This window comes from Vipera ursinii (assembly GCF_947247035.1).
Source record: "Vipera ursinii genome assembly, chromosome: 5".
Classification (NCBI taxonomy): Eukaryota; Metazoa; Chordata; class Lepidosauria; order Squamata; family Viperidae; genus Vipera; species Vipera ursinii.
In genome coordinates this window covers 29,938,818-29,958,816 of record NC_139518.1, presented here as the reverse complement: position 1 = coordinate 29,958,816, position 19,999 = coordinate 29,938,818, and the positions used below count along the sequence as shown (strand labels likewise).

The following is a 19,999-nucleotide window of genomic DNA, read 5'->3' as shown; positions in this document are numbered from 1 at the left end:
ACTCGAAATACTTTACATGGGTTATTGTTTGAATTATCCTTCACTAATCCCGCAAGATGGGGTACCAGCAACTCTTTATTTTGCATCCCAGAGAAATTACGAGAGAGGATTGCAGCGGGGGTCTTGTAGAGACTCGGTTACACAGACAAAAACTATGGCTGGGCCGCTAACACGTTTATAAGCAAGCATGGCTTGTGGTTTGTCACCATTGCAGATGTAACCTGAGAATTTTCACTTTGTCTGGAATTAAAGAAACAAAACAAAACCACGGATCCCTTTTTAAAGTTCACTTGGTTGACGGCTTCCTTCCATACTCTTCCCAGCAGAGAATAGAACATGAAACTTAGCTAACTAGATTAAGGACAGTTTGGGAACTATTTACCAGTCAGGCCCAACTTACTGAGCCTTATTTGTTTTGCTTGTCACTTAAAACAAACTTGTGGCTCCTTGTGATGTGCAGACTTCCTTCTCTCTGAATTGCAGTTCCAGATTGTTTACCAGATGTTAAACGGGATCTCTTCTCAGAAATGCAGCTGGCCCTCTGTTTGCTTTCACTCGTTTTCCCACTGAAAATCTGAGCCACTCACCTTGCTGGTCTTTGTGCAATAGGAAATGGTCCGTGTGTGAAACGGAGCGAGGGAGATTGCCAGAAATGCGAATCGGCTGATCTCGCGCTCCTGCAAACTCCCTCGCTCGGTTTCAGCTTCCCTTGCTACAAGAGAAAGCAAGCTAAAACGGAGCAAGGGAGATTGCCAGAAATGCGGATCGGCCGATCTCGCGCTCCTGCAATCTGCCTCTCTCGGTTTCAGCTTCCCTTGCTAAAAGAGAAAGCAGGCTGAAATGAGGCAGATTGCAGCAGCGCGAGATCAGCCGATTCGCATTCCTGGCAATCTCCCTCACTCCGTCTCAGCCTGCTTTCTCTTGTAGCAAGGGAAGCTGAAACCGAGCGAGGCAGATTGCAGGAGCGTGAGATCGGCGTTTCTCAGCACGTGCCGATTCGTGCTCCTGGCAATCTCCCTTACTTTCCACTTGCGGAGGTTGGGGCTGGCCATATGGATCACCTTCAGACCATAAGACGCACCCTTGTTTTCCCCCCCACTTTTGGGGGGAAAAAGTGCGTCTTATGGTCCAAGAAATATGGTAATCCTTTTGATTCTTATTTGGCTGAAAGTTGTTCATGCTTCCACATTTTTTTCTGTGACTATTTTTTTCTTTTCATTCAAATAGAAAGTGAGTGTGTATTTAGTACTATCAGGCCCAAGAACCAAGAACACATGTGGAAATACTTCTGAGTAGTTTTCTTTATTGTTTTTAGTAGACAGAATCTTGCAACCTAAAGTGACTATCTGCATAACTGTATATATGTTCTGTGAACTGCTAGTAATTTAATTTAATTTAATAAAATAATTTAATAAAAACTAAACTAAACTAAACTAGGGAGCAGCCATTTTAACTTCATTCCTACAGACCAAACTTCAAGCTCCGTTGCCTCTTTGCCCTCTGGAAAGCAGCCGCTCCCTCCTGGGAATCCAGACTACAATCCACCACAAGTACCTTGCTTTTGAGAAGTTGCCAACCCTCTTCTATTTCTTTTGACCCAAGGATTTCTGTCCACGTTGACCTACCCAGCATTTTTTTTAACTTCTTGAAATTGGCTCTCCTAAAATCTAATGTGCATGCACAACCATCTCTAGTTTTTCTTTCTGCATGTTGGACTACTGCTAGCAAGGCAGGACTGGAACTAATTACGCAAATTCAAATCCAAGCATTCCTGATAAGTGATTTTTCTTTTGGGAAAATTACAAAGCCATAATAACAGAATTCCAGTGATGACAGTGTTTCAATTGCAAACTATTCATAGATTTTAGACCTTTTTTTGTATTCTATTCTTTTGCGTGCTCTACATAAAGCATTACTTAGTCCCAGTTTAGGGTAGGGGAAAGCTCTGTTCTTTGTTTAAAGATTTGTGATCACGTCCCTCACTGACTATGAGATTTAACTCTCCCATTCTAGTATCTTAAACTCATGATGATATGTTCATTTCCTCACAAGATTTCTAGTTCTTAGTTCTTCAATGAAAACCTCCTTATTGATTAGATCATATTGGAACAGCCAATCTTCTCATCTTTCTGGAAAATGAAACCATAAACAAGACCACAGATGATTTTTTGTGACTTTGCAATATTTGTTAAGTTGGTTTTCCAATGGAAATGTGGTTATTTTAAGTCTCCATTATTAATCCATCTTTCCTCCCAGAAGGTTCCGAATTCTAGCTTGGAACAGCATTATCTCTATCTTCTACCTGACCTGGCAGTCAGTATCATGCCAGCAACATAATATTTTTTTGCTATTTATCCTTCTCTGTGGTCTTAGGCAAGCTCTCTAAATTAGATTCTTGGATGCCTACACATATGGACTTTCTTCACATAAAATGTTGCTTCTCCCATTTTTTTCCTGGCCTCTTCTGCACTCTGTTCATGAGGTTCATCTCAACAAGTTACAGTAGGGCCTACTAAATAATATTTGCTTTCCAGCATTAAGATTTAATTTTTTCTCTTTGTTCCTTATACTCTCCTGAGGAACAATCTACCTTACAAGTCAAGGATAGCCACCATTCATAGGGCATTCTGGAAACAGGTAAAGACAGTTTCCAAAAAGTTTCTGGAGTTTTTATATAGAGAATGGCATGTGCAAGAACAGTGAAAGGTTCTCAGGAGTTACTGTTTAATAAAATATCTATCCTAATGTTAATTTAGGAATGCTATGCTAAAATTAGCAGAATAATTCTTGAAAGGGACTTACGTTCAGAATCCTTTTATTAAAATTTGTAACTTACAAATATAAAGCAGACAAGGTGATACGTTACAAAATAATCAGGTAGTTTGCTGATTTGTTTTCACAGTCCATTTTTTGGAGAAGAGTTTTACTTTGAAATACCAAGAATATTCCAATATTTATCATTCTATATATATGACAAAAATGTTCTACAGAGGGACCTGCGTATAGGTAAGAAATAACAATTGATATATTAATATTCATGGATTGTTTTGTTGTATTAAACGTGAAACTGTTGATCATTAGGGGAATGCATTTCATTTTTTAAAATATAAAATATTTGTTCTACATGATGTGAAGCTCAGGTGACCAAATGACTAAATTAATGCATGCCATTTGAACTATCATCAGTCTGGCTAAATCGAATATTCTGGGATAACATGCAAAACCAGACATTTTACTCTGAAATTTTACCTTCATTCATCTTCAAACACTGATTGTTACATTTACCACAGCTCCCTAATGCTAGAATGCAAAGTACTGGAAAATTGTATTTTAAAGATGTTTAGGATATAGAGTATTCTGATGCTGATCTTTTCTAGAGCTGTGTTAGATAGACACAATACTTGTTTTTTAATTAATTTACCCACTCTTATTTTTCTTTTAGGTAAAATAGCTATCAAAAAAGAAGATTTGAGCATATATTCTGGCAAGGAAACGTGGTTTATACTTCAACCAGTTGATTCTAACTCAGAAGTTCAGGTAAAATTAAATAAACATGAAAACTAATGCTGATGTGTGTATAGTGCTGCTGACACATTTATAAATCCATTTGTATTTGCTATATTTCTGCATGCTTAAATTTGATCTGTTTTCCACACAAGTCCTAAACTAGATAAAAAAAATTAAGTGAATCAAAAACATTATACTTGTTCATTTATTCATTTGGGGAAAATGATCGAAAGCTACATATTTGTGGCAAAAGTATGTGAACGTCTAGGATTATCAGTTCATTCAAAGAGAAAATTAGAGTGATCATTATCAATGTCATCAGTGGGATAATAATCTGGTGTGACTGAAGTCCTGTCTTATTTAAACAACAGAATTTTTGGTATTTGCTATCAAAGTCTGATCTTATGTAGACGTGTGTCATGACTTGAAGAAAGGAGATTCTGAGGACCTGTAAAAATTAATTGTTGATGCTCATCAGGCTGAAAAAGATACAGAACTATTTCTAAAGAGTTTGGATTCTACCAGTCTACTGTCGGGCAGATTGTATACAAATAGAGACTTCTACACCATTGTTACACTTCCCAAGAGTGGCTGACAAACCAAGATCACCCCAAAAGCAATATGTGTAATATTCTGGGAGTTCTCAAGGAAAATCACGATAATGTTTAAGGAACTAGAGACCTCTCATGCATCAGTGGATGTTAGTGTTCATGAGAACTCCAATAGGTGAATGCTGAGCAATAACGATGTACATTGCAGAGTTGCAAGGAGAAAACAATTACTTTCCAAAAAGTACATAGCTGCCTATTTATAGTTTGTGAAAACCATGTAGATAAGCCCAAATGGCCAAATCAAAATCCTTACCTTCATCCTGTGGAAATGTTGTGGAAGGACTTGAATCAAGGAAGCCCACCAACATCCCTAAGTGGAATTTGTTCTGTAAGGAAGAATGGGTTAAAATTCCTCTAAACCAACGTGCAGGACTGAATTAACAGTTCTTGGAACATATAGTTGCACTTGTTACGGCTCCTGGGGGCCACACCAGATGCTAAAAGCAATTATATAATGATGGTGGGTGGGCAATGGTCATAAGTTCAAATTTAGGTCATGACTGTCTTTTTGGAGGCTGTTAATTCAAACTATCATTAGGCAAGCAATCATACAGTAAGTTGAGGAGTATCTGTACCTAACGTGTTTAGCACATCGACACTGGCTAAACTAAAGATTTTCATAAATCTATATCTTGAAATATTAAACAGACGCTGTAATTACTACAGGTTGGGTTATTGTTTTCGGGTTGCTCTGTACTATTCCATAATTGCTGTTAGTCTATATAGCAATATGAATCAGTTCAGGAGAAAAATAAGCCCCAGAAAGATGAATACAGGTAGTTCTCATTTGCAACCACAGTTTGGACTGGCTTTTGTCTTAGTCTAGCTTCCTTTGCTATAGAGACTTTAAAAAGTCCTAAACTTACATCATCACCATCATCAACAGTTGCTAAATAAGGTTGTCACTAAACAAGGACTACCTGAATTAATGAAACTCCCTTTGGGATTAATATTCTACCGTATGTTCTCTTTGACATTTTTTATTAATGTGGATCATGAGCTTCCATGTTATCAATTGTTTCTTAGAGGAAGTAGAAGCAATATCTATTGTTACGCTCTAATGCTTAATATTTGACACCTTTTTGTGGAATTTATTCAGTAAATAATAATTTAAATCTAACATTTTCATAGGAAGATGTTAATTGGTAGGATTTGGGGTTTTATTCTTTTTACGGAAAGGGCTTTTAGTTTTTCTGCTTTTTGTAATGTGATGATAACTTGGAAAACATTTTGAAAACATGTAGAATAGTATTGGCAACATAACAAGAAGTATAATTTGACAGACTTTCGACTCAATGTTTTTCCTCTTTACCAACAGGGAAAAGTACATCTTGAATTAAGACTAAATGAACTGATTACAGATAATGGATCTGTATGCCAGCAACTAGTAGTACAGTAAGGATATTTTTAAAAAATAGTTTGCTTATGAAAACTAAATAGATTAAAATGTTATTACTGAATCATTATAACTAAGTAGGGAAATTTCCAAGTGTAAAACATCCTTGAATTTTACTTTTTAATAATGACTGCATTCCTAAAAAAAAACCCTAAAATTCAATTTTCTTAACTTGGGAAAACATCTTTTTTTAAAAAAAAATGGTACCTAACATGAGATCTATTAGTTTTCATTTATTTTCTCCAACTGGAAATTTTGTGTTTGGGGAATGAGAAAGAGAACAGTTAAAGCAAGCCGTGTATACCCAAACTTCAAGGTCGCAGAGTTTGAGCAAGTTTGAGATTACCATCTTGTCAGTTACATGAAATTTTGTAACTTCATCTAAAAATCTAATTGATTTGATCTTGCATTTATTTAATCTGATTTGTCTATACTAGCAAAGGGATGGTGATATATCAGACAATCACAAAGTTAAATCCTGAAACTGGTTAAATTATTTCTGGTTTGGGACTTTATAGCTATTGATATTATTAATGTGTATCACACCCTTGTGTACCACAAAGTTTCCTTGTTAGCATAATTAATTATTAAATCATGTAAGAGTCAGGCAGTCCCATTTAGGACATTTGTCCCAATTCCCTCCTCAATGCAGGAATCCAAATTAAAGCATCTTACACAAATGACAGTTCAGTTTGCTTGAACACATCCTGGGAAAGGAGCCCATCTCTCTGAATAATTATTTGTACTGTTGAGCTCCAGTTAGCACTAGAAAGTTCTTTCTAAATACGATTGGAATCTGCCTTCTGTAACATAAACGTGTTATACCATTGCCTGGTTTCTGGAATGAGAGATGACAGGTCTTGACCTGTGTGATGTCTTTCAGGTTTTTGAAGAATGTGAATACATCCCACCTCCAATATGTTCTCTCAAGATTAAATGCACATAGCTTCTAGAATGGAGCAGGTATAAGAAGCCAATTACTTAGAATTATTAGTAGATGTTGCTAAAAGTTACTGACAAGACAATGAAAACTGACAACATGGTTGCTGACCTGTGTAAAGAATATATGTCCAATGCCAGCTGACAGTTGAATTAGCACATCTTATTTTTCATTTATCTGTTAGATGTGACATAACTTTAAATGAACTGCAACTGGACTAGTAATTTCCTTTTTCTTTTTTTAATTCTAGCTTGAAGGAATGTCATGGGCTGCCTCTTATTAATGGGCAAAATTGTGATCCTTATGCCACAGTATCTGTTGTTGGTCCTTCAAGGTAACTAGTTAAAATGTTTTGAAGTTGCCAAGGTAACAATTGAAAATTTATGCCAAAATTAGGTTGATATTAGTGCACCAGTTTTCAATTGATCAATGTTTCGTTAAACAAAATGTACAGGGTTAATACACATTTTATTATATGATACATTAAACTGAATTATAGCTCTGCATGTTGTGGATGTTCCATATAAGACAATATAAAGGCATGTTTTAAAAAGTGCCAGTATGCATGAAAATAATCTGAATTAAGTTTCAGGTCCTTAATGTAATGCTATGGGATAATATTGTGGCTATAAACTCTCCTTGGCTTTTTCTAGGCACTGTGCCTCATCTAATACTCTTTTTTTTTTTTTTTGGACCGCTATGTCACTGTAAAGCCAATGGATAAAATACGGTCCTAGAATTGGGAACTTTGGGTTCAACTCTGCTTTTGGGTATGGAAGCTGACATGATGTCTTTGGACAACTCACTGCTCTTATTCCAATTTCCATACCGGATTTCTGTTGGGGAAAAAATGGATATGTACACTATTTGAGCTTCTGGAAGAACTGTGGGACATAGATCTTATAAAAGCACACATCAGTTGCATCTCCATAACTGCAGTAGTATCCACAATATTCATGTGGTATTTAGAATATGCAGTTGGCTAAACTAGAAAATCATGTGTTAAAGAATGCTAGTCTCTACAATATTTTTATTCATTATAATCACTTTGTTGCTCCTCCCAAAAATTCTGGTGTGTGCTACTTTCTCTTTATTCAGTACTGCATGTAAAGATAGCCTCCCTTCTCATATTGATATTTTAGGTTATGAGAAGACTAGTCTGCATGGCTCTACTCTCCCCTCAGACATTGATTCCAAGCATAAAGAAAATATCTTAAAATGTCTCCCTATATGAAATCATATGAATATGTGAAAGCAATAGTAGATAAGAGTTTATAAAATGCTAATATAAACTTAAAGAACTGAATTCTGTAATCCATCCTTAATCTGTTTCAGACTGCAATAGATAAATAATATTTCATTTATAAATAATTTTATAAAGTCTAATTCTAAATCTTCCTTGAAATTTTCTGCTTTGTTTTTTTTCTAATAAGTATTTCACATAATCAGATTTAATAGGTTTTTAAATCCCAAGTGGCCAAAATCTTCCAGTGTACTGAATACAAACTATGTGTAGTATGTATATATATATTTCCAGACACAAATATTAACCTAACTACACCATATTTTTTAAATTTTTAATGGGGCTATACAATTTCAAGGAGTCAGTGATGTATTTGGATAATTTTTAAAAAGTCCTTTAATTTTAAACTAAAAAATGCTTTATCATGTAGACTAATCCTATTAATTACAATTATATATTTTAAGACCTATATGGTAAAGCTGTATTGTGTTGGAACAGGAACGATCAAAAGAAGACAAAGGTAAAGAAGAAAACAAGCAATCCACAATTTAATGAAACATTTTATTTTGAGGTAACTAATTTCTTATCTTATGTTGATACTCTGCCCATCAATTTATTCTGTACTGCTTTTGGAGCAAAAAAGGGAGCTCAGATTTCAAAATGACTAGGTCTATAATAAAGATGCCTTCTCCTCTAGATTTTTACATGCCTTACCTAGCACCAAAAGTTGTTTCAGTATTTAACATAGCATTTTATCTCAGGAAGTTTCAGTAATGTTGTTGACCCAGCATTATTAATAGAAAAGTACGAGTGTTGATTATTACTGTTGACATAGCTATAAAAACATAAGTACCAGCCTTTTTCTTCTTTCAGGTCGCTTTACTTTAACATGAATGTTTTAGAATATTTTAAAAGTGTTGAAAGATTATGAGAGATTATTTTTAAAATAACAATAGGATAAAGGTGCTTATATATTAAAGGTTCAAGTCAATCATTAGATAGCATTTTTTGTGGCAACTTCTGTGTTTTCTGTTTTAAAAGTTGTTATGTTCTTCCTGGAAGAATGCTAGCTGTGATTCTTTTCACTAACACTTTACAAATAAAAAATCAAATTTTCCATGACATCAAAATATGGTTAAAGCCTTGGGCTTTAACCGAAAGGAGTAAAACAAAAATTAAGCATAGTTTTCTTACATTTTATATAGCTTATTAAAATGCTTTTTAGAGTTGCCCATCTTACAGCAGTATTATCACTGATACATTGTAAACATTTACTGTAATAGTCTTTCTTACATTTCAAGATATATGTCTTTTTTATTTAAATATAGATCCATTTTTTAGTAACAAACAATGTTAGAAAGGCATAGCTATTAGACTGAAATAAATGGGTAGTGCTAAAAGAGAAACAAATTACTCTGTTTTATTTTCAGGTAACTAGATCCAGTAGTTACACCAAGAAGTCACAGTTTCAAGTAGAAGAAGAAGACATTGAGAAGCTGGAAATCAGGTATATTCTTCAACATATTAAGATTAATTCAGATATTGCAATCCAAGCAGACAATGCTTCTTACAATAAAAGTAAAAAGTTGCTCTGTAATTGTTGAAGATGATCAAGGTAATTATTAAGTTTGGGGTGAGATTCAGTTTAAAACTGGCCTTGAAAAAAAACATGCCTTCAAAAACAGAAGTGAAGCATATTCAGAAAAGCTATTAAGTCAAAGCATGTTACTTACAGTATTTATTCTAATTGCATATAATAACCATCTGTGGCTAAGGAGAAGTAAATCATAATATATTTAGAGCTATTAATTTTCAAGTACACCTAGATAACAGTTTAGACATTTTAACTGGCCTGTGACTTACACATTTCTTGCTATGAAACAAAAACATTTTTATTGGGAAATATACAATGATGGAGTGGACAAATGCATATATACACTTCTCAATGCAATAAATTTTGAGAAGGAATTATAATTGGAATATTTTGAAGAAAAGAATGTACTATTTCTTAATCCGACTTCAACTAAAGCTTTTCTGTAGGGTTAGAACATCTGAATTCATATCACAGTTGGTATAACATGTAGCAGTAGAACCTGCTACATCTTCAGAAATATCACAATACATCGAATGTTTTTCTCTTCTTAATATATGTGCTGTTTAACAGAAATATTGGTGAGGTAAGACTCAGGAACCCACATACAGTGTGTGTATATGCTTTTAAGTTATGAATACTTGAACTGTCTTGGCTAAAAAGTAATTTTAAAGAATACATAATGCATGTGTCATTGAAGTGCTACAGTTTAACCAGAATAAAAACTAAATGGGATTAATAAAAATAAAATCAGAATATTAAATGCCTGAGAAGAAAATATACTTTTTTTTAATGCCTCGGCACCATTGCTTTTTTCTTACTGATAAAGTTTCAGTTTTAACTACTAGGCAGATTTTCACAGTTGCTTTCTATAAAACTAAGATACACTTTTCTTCTTAACTCAGACTATTAGATGAGAGATAATAACCTTACTTTTGTGCATGTGGAGTTGGTGTGCTGCTCTGTGTGATCATTTAAAATCATATGGCCACTTAAAAATTAAATATGTGATGACAGCTAACTAATCAGTTATTAAAACTAAGATTTAACTTTCAGGATTGACTTCTGGAACAATGGCAACTTGGTGCAAGACCTTTTCCTAGGAGAAATTAAGATTCCTGTCAAAACATTAGGAAGTGATGTTTTCCCAGCATGGTAAGGAATCGAGTGCAAAGTTGTCGTATTGGCAAAATGAAGAATAGGTTTAACATAATTAAACTAGCATAGCTTCTACCTTCAATATTTTTACCGACTAGTCCAAGTGAATTAATATTTCCTACATTTTCATTGAAACCAACAAAAGGGTTTTAAGTATTACAAAGCAAACAGTTAATCTTAACTGCATTCAAAGAAAGGAAAAGTCACATTGTGATTAATAGTTTAGAACTCTGTTCAAAAGCCATGTTGACATAGTATAAATCCAGCAATGTGTACAAGGTAGCCCTAGTTTCCAGTATTATTTAAAGCTTTAGTAAAATTGCATATAAAACAGCCTTGCTCTCTAATAGTATTATTAAATCAAGCTACTAACCTTTGCCAACTTGTAAAGTAGTTGTCTTTTCAGTATTTTTTTAATATGTTTCATTTCCTGAAAAATAGATGCCAAAAACACAGAACAGGGCTTTTCAAACTTTTTCAGGCCACAGATGTGTAGTTTGTTTTTTAAAAAACATTGTAGAGCTCATGATTAAGAAGCAAAACTCTAATAATAGAAAATTGACTGCATTTGAATAAGTATGGGGTTGGTTTTGGTCTCTCACAGAAACCTGTTTGTGAAGAATCTTAGGATTTTGTGAAACACAGCTTGAAAAACACTGCTATGTTGAACACAAAAAATCAATCTATTTTTTAAAAAACAAATTATTAAACTTTGTGCAGTAGATAATAGTTTATTGCATTAATAAAGAGTCAATCTCTAAAAAAAATTATATATCTATAATCATTGCAGTGAAATATAATAACAGTATGAGCAACTGTACTACAGGTTAGGCAGAGTTCCAGATTGGTAGAAACAGCATTATACGTTACCATGTATAAAAATATTGGGTTTTCTTCCTAATGGCATTTGAGGACAATTACCATCCAGATTGTCAAGATTTTAGGAGGGAATAGAGAATGTCTTTGAAGGACGGGGGAAGAATCGTTACCATGCAACGGTCAGATAAGTGGGGTTTGAACCTAGACCAGAAGAAACTAACTTGAGAAAACATCTCAGATAAGCCCCTGCCTAGTTCACACAAACAGAAAGTGGGAAAGCACATTCAGGCAAACTGTTACAACAAACGTTGCATTGACCTATATGACTTTGGATTCTTAGTCTGGATAGAATTCTCTACCACTTCAAAAAAGTCATGCTCTGAAAGCCATCTTTGTACACAATTGATCTTTACAGTTAATAAGCCTCTTTTAATGACTCATGGCATGACACATTTGAATCACGAATTTTGCTTTCTTTGTGGTAGATTCCTCTTATGGAACAAGTTGCTGGAATTTAGACAAGCTTCTTTTCTGGTTCTTTTATATTTCATGAATGTATAATGTTTTAATTATTTAATAGAATTTTTGTATGCTGTCCATAACCGTGAAGTGAGAAGATAGTATAAGCATTTTCTAAATATATGAATAAGTGCAAATTAGCAAATCTAAAAAAGGAGGGAAGGGAAGCGAAAAAGATCCTATTCCTTTTTCATTCTATGTTTATTCTTACTTAATTGCTTAAAACTACAATTTGCTCAGCCTGTCATTTAGAGAATACCTTAAGCCTTAAAATTTCTTATTTTTAAGGTACCTCCTACAACCAAAAGATAATGGAAATAAATCTGCTAAAAGTGAAGATCATGGATCCCTTAGACTGAATATAAATTATGCTGAAGATTATGTACTTCCGTCTGAGTATTACGGGTCTCTTAGAGACTTGCTTCTGAAATCATCTGAAGTAGAGGTATTTTTCATTTTTCAAGTGTCACTAGCCCACTCCTGTGCTGGATTTATTGGGAAGTGGTACAAGTTCTCCTTTCAAAGGGAGATATTTTAAGTTAGATTAAGTGTGAAGTCGGCTTCAGACCTTTTTTCTGTCTAAGAAATTAATGTTTTGTGGAGGCCACACTCATAACAACTATTATGAGAGTTCATTCTGTATAACAGGGCTAGCAAATGGTTTGATTTAAATCCTTGTTATATTCAAAGGGAGAGAGCTTTTTCTGCGGACCACAAAACCAGTGGTTTTGTGTGCTGTCTGCATCCCACAGATGGGGCTTTCCTTGTTTGTGCAGACCAGTTGCTGGCATGCTGTAGCCCAGAACTAGTTCACGGACCAGGGATTGGGGACCCCTAATTTAGTGGACTAAATTTGGATTCTATTTGGGTTGGCTTAAAGGTGGGAAAAGATCCTCTAAAAGACAAACTGTTATCTACTCTTCACTTTCAAATTTCCCTAAATTCAAATCTCTTTTTGACATCTTTTGAAATAAGAGTTTAAATGGCAACGTGGAGTTCTGAGAGATAAACCATTTCAGTTTGTACCCTGAACCTTCTTCCCAGGCCTAATTTGCTGATTAATTTTGAGAACAGTCTATTTGGTTCCTGGGAGTGCTCTGTCAGTTTTGGATAGCCTACAGTCACAAAGAACTGATTTTGTTTTTACTGAAAGTTTATTTTGCAGTTGGATGCTCCATCTGATATTAAAAACTTAAATATGAACATAAACAGTAATTTTGAGGGGTTTTTCCTATTATGTCAAATGAAAGGCAAAAGGTATTTCGGTAAGATTTTCTTCCAATCAGCTGGCAAAAAATTAATTGTAATTCTTGAAACTGGAAGAAAATTATTTTACATGAGCTTTTTTTTAAACTTAGGCAAAGATTTACCTGAAAAATTACTATTACTCTTATTAACTTTTCCCTGCATATTTGAATGTGAGGAATTATATATGTTCATCCCATTTCCCCCTTTTTATAGCCAATTTCTGCATCAGCTGCTTACATCTTGGCTGAAGTGTGTCGAGATAAATACGATGGTATTTTGCCACTTGTAAGGTTGTTGCTGCACCATCATAGATTAGTGCAGTTTGTTACTGAAGTGGCAGGATTAGAACTGAAGGAAACCCAGTAAGTGCTTGATTTTCTTCCATTCTCTCCAACAGCTGTCTATGACAAAGATAAATGAGTAAACTTGTCACGGAGATTTTTCTATTAAATTATTTTTCTCAGTAAATATTACAGATTTTTTGATTCTTACGACTAAATGATTCAGAATCTTTTGAAATGAATATGTAATAATTGTTTGATTTTGTTAGAAAATAGATATTTTCTGTTTCTTGGCATACGGTATTTTTAAGTTCTGGAGAAATCTTGTGATTTTCTAATCCTGGAGAAAAAGATACTGGGTCTTCCACAGCTTATCTTTCTTACATTTATTAAAGAATGAACCCTTGCAATTATGCTATGCCTCCAACGTTTCACCAGTGAAACCCTGCATTAAAGATCAGTATAATTCAGTCCAAGATTTCTTCCTCCCTCCTGGTAGAAGGCCAGCTGAGCGTGAATTGGTCTTATTAATGGTTTTAAAATGTGCATATTCTCTTAATTTTTCTAGAATTTATTATTAATGATTTGATTTTAAAAAACAGAAATGGCATAGCAATATCAAGATTATATAGAACCAAAGAAAGATGGAAGAATTCGTTCTGTATAATGGTGTCATATTTCTGAAAAGAAATTGAAATCCTTACATGCATTTTTAAAGATAGTGCCTATTCTAATTGACTGTTTGGAAAGAGGTGTCTAGAATTAAATTATGCCATAATAAATGTATAATATTGATTAAACATATTAATTTGAATTTGGCTACTATTAGGGCAACCTAGAAGACATTGGTATCTATTGATAATATGTATCCAGATATATATTTGTAATATTAGAGATATTTTAAAATGTTGCATTGTTGTAGACTATATTAGCTAGAAACTGCAGCAGAGAACTTTGGTCATCTTATATCTGCATGAGTGTTTGTGGATATATGTGTATGTATACACTTCTGAATTTCTAATTATTTCTATTGTATTACAGAGAAGTAAATACAATCTTCAGAGGAAACTCTTTAACTACTCGGTGTGTAGATGAGATGATGAAAATAGTGGGAAAGCACTACTTGAAAGTTACTTTAAAACCAATTCTAGATGAGGTATGATAAATGTATGTGTTGAAATGCTACATATTGGGAGTAATGGAAAAATCCCTACTGCCTAAAAATTTCATACTACTACTACAGATACCAGTTGTTTTCAGCTTTGTGCAAGGTCTAAAATGTCTGTATTGCTTTCTTGAGACTGGATGAACTAATCCAGTTCTTATCGTGCTAGACTGCAAAATAAATCTAATATGCTACATAATCCAATCGCTTTGCAAAATATTAAGTTGCAAATTCTTTAATCCATTTGTTTAATATATTCACCTTATATTCATATATTGTGTGAACAGTTTACCAAAGGCTGAGCACCTCATATTAGAATTGAGTGTGCAATATTTTTACATCCACCATCATCTTCCTTACATCAGCTTGGCTAGATGTAGATTTGAAATTGAATTTTCAGTATGCAAACAGAAAGAATATTTATTCTTGCTACTGTTGTTTCAGTGGTCAGAATTCCAAGGTGTAGTAGGAATTAGATTTCAAAACTTTATAAAATGACAATGAAAAACATCCTAGGATATAGCATTATGCACAAATATAACATTTTTGGAAACTACTAAATCCATTAGTCTGCATATCACAGTGGAAATAGAAAAGAATTATGCAATGTTTATTATGGGCTTGGAGTACTGGCAGGGAAGGGATATAGTTTTATTCCATACTGTATTGATTTTATGTGAAGATTGAAGTAAAAAGTCAGCTTGGCAGCCCATATATTCTTAGCTCACATTTCTCTTGACTCCTGGTTGTCACAAAAAGGTTTACCTGTTTCATTGTAGCAGCTACAATTGTATTGGATTAATAACATCATAACATCATTTATTGTATATGTTGCTTCATCTTCCCAGAACAGGTCAGGCTCATTCAACAAAGATTGCTGGCACTATTGTGACTGCATTCTGACTTTTCCTGCTGGATATCATCTAGCATTACTAGCTGCAAACGAGCATGTCAGATATCACTTTAACAAGAAAGTATATAATTTGCTAATTACGCATATGGGTGATGCATAACTTAAAAGACAACAGTTTTGTTCCTGTAACTGGTCCTTCAAATGGTCAACTTTGCATTTACTGCATAAGTAAACTTTTCCACACAAATTGTTCTACAACATTTTCAAGAGACTGAAGTAAAGTAGTAGTTTTCTTGTATTGCAAAAATCATGTGTACCTTGAAGAATCATTGTTATAGGTTAGCAATCTATTTTTAACATCTGATCCAAGAGAGAACATAGTTATTGTATTATTAATTGTCATTTTATAATAAATAAAAGTTTCATTCTTTTAACTTAAAAACAAGTCTCACTGCTGATTAGACAAGTATGTAACTGTGCTGCAAACTTTAATCTTGTTTCAGATATGTGAGAATCCTAAACCTTGTGAAATTGATCCCCTGAAACTGAAAGAAGTAGATAATGTGGAAATGCACAAGGTATGCTAAAATGTTGTGTAGGGATTTTTTAAATTTATATTTATGGAACTTGTAACAAACAAGCATTTTCTGGAATATAAAAGTCCACAATAATTTTAGTAACAAGAAAGTATATTAAGAAACTGAACACTTTTCTTTCTCTTATGATTTTGCCTACTGCATTTCTGTTTTTTAGTTTCATTATGTCAACCTCACTATAATTACTGGGTATAATTAAAAACAACTGTAAAACAAAATACAATATTTGATATATACTTGACACAATTTAAATCAAACCTTATCATTGAAATCTGCTATTGTTTATTCTACCATTAAGAAAATGGAAATGTTAACTACGGTATATTATTGATAGTCCAATTACAAGACACATTGTATCTGAAAAGTACTATGGGCATTAATATTAACTACATAGTAAGCTTCTCTGTATTTGATACCACCGACTGAATTTATAATATAATGCTGTGTTTGATCCATGTTATCAGTATTGAGAATAAAAAGTGGATTTGGATGTAATCAAGTGACTTTCATTGGTCTATATATAAACATCCAGAATAAATAAAATTAGAAAAGTCCAACAAAAACAAGGAATGCTGACATAAATTAATAAAAATAGCAATAGTTTTTTTTATAACATACATTAAATCAGAAGAATGCCTTCCAAAATAATTGGTTGCCCATAATTTTCTGAAAGTGGTGAGCCTAATCTCTCAAAGGAGATGCCATTCCAAAACAATGTGCCACTCCCAAAAACCAGCATTTAATAGCTTTGGCCCCCTTTGCTTCCCAGGAGTGTCGAACCACTACCAGTTACTACCTGCAAGATCTAATAAGTGGGATCAATTTTATTTGGAGCAAATCATTCCGCAAGCAGTAACTTATGCAGGCTTTATAGTCCACACTAGTACCTTAAATTGTAACTTAAAAACCTATCAGCAGCCAATGCAAGGCCCATGAAATTGGAGCGTCACGGTCCATCACCAAGAACTGGTATATATACAGGCCACCACATTTTGGACCAGTGCAACTTCTGATGTTTACAAGGGCAGCCTTATGTGACATTCACTGCAATAATCCATACACATGGAAATGAGGGCATGAGTTATCATACCAGGTTTTTCTACACTAGGTCAAATTGCCATTGGCACACCAGCCACAGGTGGACAATAGTCCCTAATCATGTTCTAGAAAGATCTGTGGGTTTAGAAGGCTTCTCCCTCATTGCAAACCTGTCGTCTTGTGGGTAATGCCTGCCTATACCGATCTCATTGAAGACTCTTTTGTACAAACAGTAACTCTTAACTTGGGCTCAGCTTCACTCTGTTTTCTCCAGTTCAGATATTTAATAGTCTTCAGGAATAAGAGAGAATATCAGCAGCAACTTCCCTATAGCTCAAGATGGCAATGTAAAATTGAGTGTCATCATCATATTGATAATACAGCTGGGCCATTAGATGACCTCATTACTGACTTCATATAAATGTTGAAAAGGCAGAGAGGAACAACTCCTGTGACACTTCACATATCACAGGCTATCAGGCCAAGCTCCTGCTACCTCTGACTAGAACTGACAACTGAGGAAGGAGTGCAACTATTGCAAAACAGTGCCTCCGGTTCTCAACCCCCATAGGCAGTCCAGTAAGATTCCATGGTTGGTAGTACAAAAAGCCAACAGAAGGTCCAAGGCAACCAGGAAAAATGAACTATCCCTCCTTAGAGTCCCAAATCAGGTCATCCAATAGGAGAATCAATGTCCTTTCTCTCCCATGTCCAGGCCTGAATCCTAACTGAAAAGGGTCCAGATAATCTTTTTCATCTAGGGCTCTGTAAAGCTGCCACCACTGTCTCAACAACAGTGAGGAAATGCTAGAAACCAGATGGTAGTTGGCCATGTTTCCAGGGCCAGCCTTTTCATAAGGGAGCACAGCACAGTATTTGGCAAAACTTCAAGGAATTCCCTCCCTACAAAGAGCAGTTGACAATCTTCCAGATTCAGGTGGCAGACAACAGCAAAGATTGACTTAACGTCCTTCAAGGTCACAAACCAAGAGGAATCCCAGATAGCATCACAGAACCTTGCCCAGTCACCACCAAGGACAGAGCGACATTGATAAAGTGACTGTGTGTGGGAAAGAAAGAGAAAGAATTTTTGGAGGGCCTTGCATTTTATTCTTTTTTTAAAAAATGCCACTGAATGCTAGGATGGTAATTATGCATACAAATTTGTTGAAGAGATTTTTCTCACTGATAAAATGAACTTGGTGAACACTTAAAATAAAAATTATTAACTTTCTGAAATCATTTGTCTACACAGGAAAATCTTCGTTATTATGTTGACAAAGTTTTCAGTACAATTGTACAATCAAGTATAAGTTGCCCAACATTAATGTGTGATGTGTTGTGTTCTCTGAGGCGCTTGGCTGCTGAAAGATTTCCTAGTAAGTGGATCAATGTCTCAAAATGACTTGAATAAAGGGTCTACATCCACGAGAATGTTACTAAAAATCAGTTCTATAGCATTTGTAGAAAAGAGGGAAATACAAATTATTAATATACCAGGTGTACACTGTGTTGTGTGTCTTCTGCTGATATATTGCTGTTAACAGCAAGCAACCATACTTATGCTCCACACTAATGTTGTACTGAAGGGATAGGTAGTAGTGGCTTTGGACTAAAGCTACTATAATATTCTATCACTAGATACGCAGACTGAGGCTAAGCTAAAATTTCTTACTAAGTTGCCTCTTACTGCTATATTACAGAAAAATAATTTACATTTCCAGTCATAGAAAATATATATTTAATAGGTGACTATTGCATGCACCAACCTCGGGTGCCTAAATTCATCGCTACCTTTATTTCTAAAGTAAGAGGAAACAGGCAGGAAACTGATTGCACTACAGACTTTTGTTAGTATTAACAGTGGTTTATGGAAACATTGAATTTAAAAATGTATCTTTGGACTTATGTATGGAAGTATGCTTAGTTAAGATTAATCATAACAATAGAGCCTACTTTAAATAAATACAGAAGTGGAAACTTGCAGTTTCATTCACACCTGTGACAGAGAAGAGGAAGGGGCACAATCCTTAGTTTGCTATAACTAGCAGGAAACATCGAATAAACTAACAATTCCGATACATGCCCAATAACACAGGGCCATGCATCTTTCATCATAACATCACTTTCATTTCACACTACTTGCTACTTCGCTATTTTGCAGAAGAATAGTAACCCTTTTTTTTCTACTGACACCCTACTAAGATTTTTCACTATCTTATTTCACCCATTTCCTGCTAAGTTATACATTTCACATTTCATGGTTTTTCTCTGCAGATGACCCTCATGTACAGTACTCTGCAGTGAGCAGCTTTGTGTTCCTTCGTTTCTTTGCTGTAGCTGCAGTATCGCCTCATACTTTCCATTTACGACCTCATCATCCAGTAAGTTTTGATAATGTTATGTTCATGCAGTTGGTGAGCTTAGGAGGATGTATGAAGAGATAAACTTACAACATAAGCAGCTGAGGGAGCTTGGAGACCATTTAACATATTTTTAAAAACTCACTGATCAGTTATCAAACAGTAAAGTATTCTCAGTCATTTTCATATGTTGAAAGTACTTGACATTAGAAACTAGTATATGACTAAAATCAAATTAAACATTTGACTAGTTGGAATCTAATGACTTAACATTTGGAGATACATTTCCTATTTTCAGTAAAATTAAGAGAAACTAAAAATATATGCTGGTTTATAACTGTAATAAATTTGAAAACACATACTGAAGAGCTAGTCTGGTGTAGTTATTAAGGCATCAGGCTAGAAACCAGGAAATTATGACTTCTGATTTAGGCATGAAGCCAGCTGGGTAACCTTGAGCCAGTCATTCTCACAGTCCCACGAAGAAGACAATGGCAAACATCCAAATCTTGCCAAGAGATCTGCAAGGACTAGCGCAAGTGGCTGCCCAGCGTGAACATTAACTTAAAAAACACACACACACAAAAAGTAATCATACTCCATCATGTTTTAGTTGATTTAGCTTTGACTATATTGCTCAAAAACCTTTGATGAAGTCTATACAGATAGTC

At 34.5% G+C, this 19,999-nt stretch overlaps 1 protein-coding gene across 1 annotated transcript in view; it reads left to right on the top strand.

Moving 5' to 3' along the window:
* The window catches only part of RASA2 (RAS p21 protein activator 2), a 50,024-nt gene that overhangs the window by 7,443 nt on the left and 22,582 nt on the right, over positions 1 to 19,999 (top strand). The window contains exons 3-15 of the mRNA XM_083363164.1: positions 2,903 to 3,006; positions 3,443 to 3,537; positions 5,437 to 5,513; positions 6,705 to 6,788; positions 8,196 to 8,268; positions 9,128 to 9,204; positions 10,345 to 10,443; positions 12,073 to 12,229; positions 13,246 to 13,394; positions 14,355 to 14,469; positions 15,835 to 15,909; positions 18,221 to 18,344; positions 19,243 to 19,349. Coding sequence (XP_083219290.1) covers positions 2,903 to 3,006; positions 3,443 to 3,537; positions 5,437 to 5,513; positions 6,705 to 6,788; positions 8,196 to 8,268; positions 9,128 to 9,204; positions 10,345 to 10,443; positions 12,073 to 12,229; positions 13,246 to 13,394; positions 14,355 to 14,469; positions 15,835 to 15,909; positions 18,221 to 18,344; positions 19,243 to 19,349 — 1,336 coding nt within the window. The remainder of the gene's footprint in view (positions 1 to 2,902; positions 3,007 to 3,442; positions 3,538 to 5,436; positions 5,514 to 6,704; positions 6,789 to 8,195; positions 8,269 to 9,127; positions 9,205 to 10,344; positions 10,444 to 12,072; positions 12,230 to 13,245; positions 13,395 to 14,354; positions 14,470 to 15,834; positions 15,910 to 18,220; positions 18,345 to 19,242; positions 19,350 to 19,999) is intronic.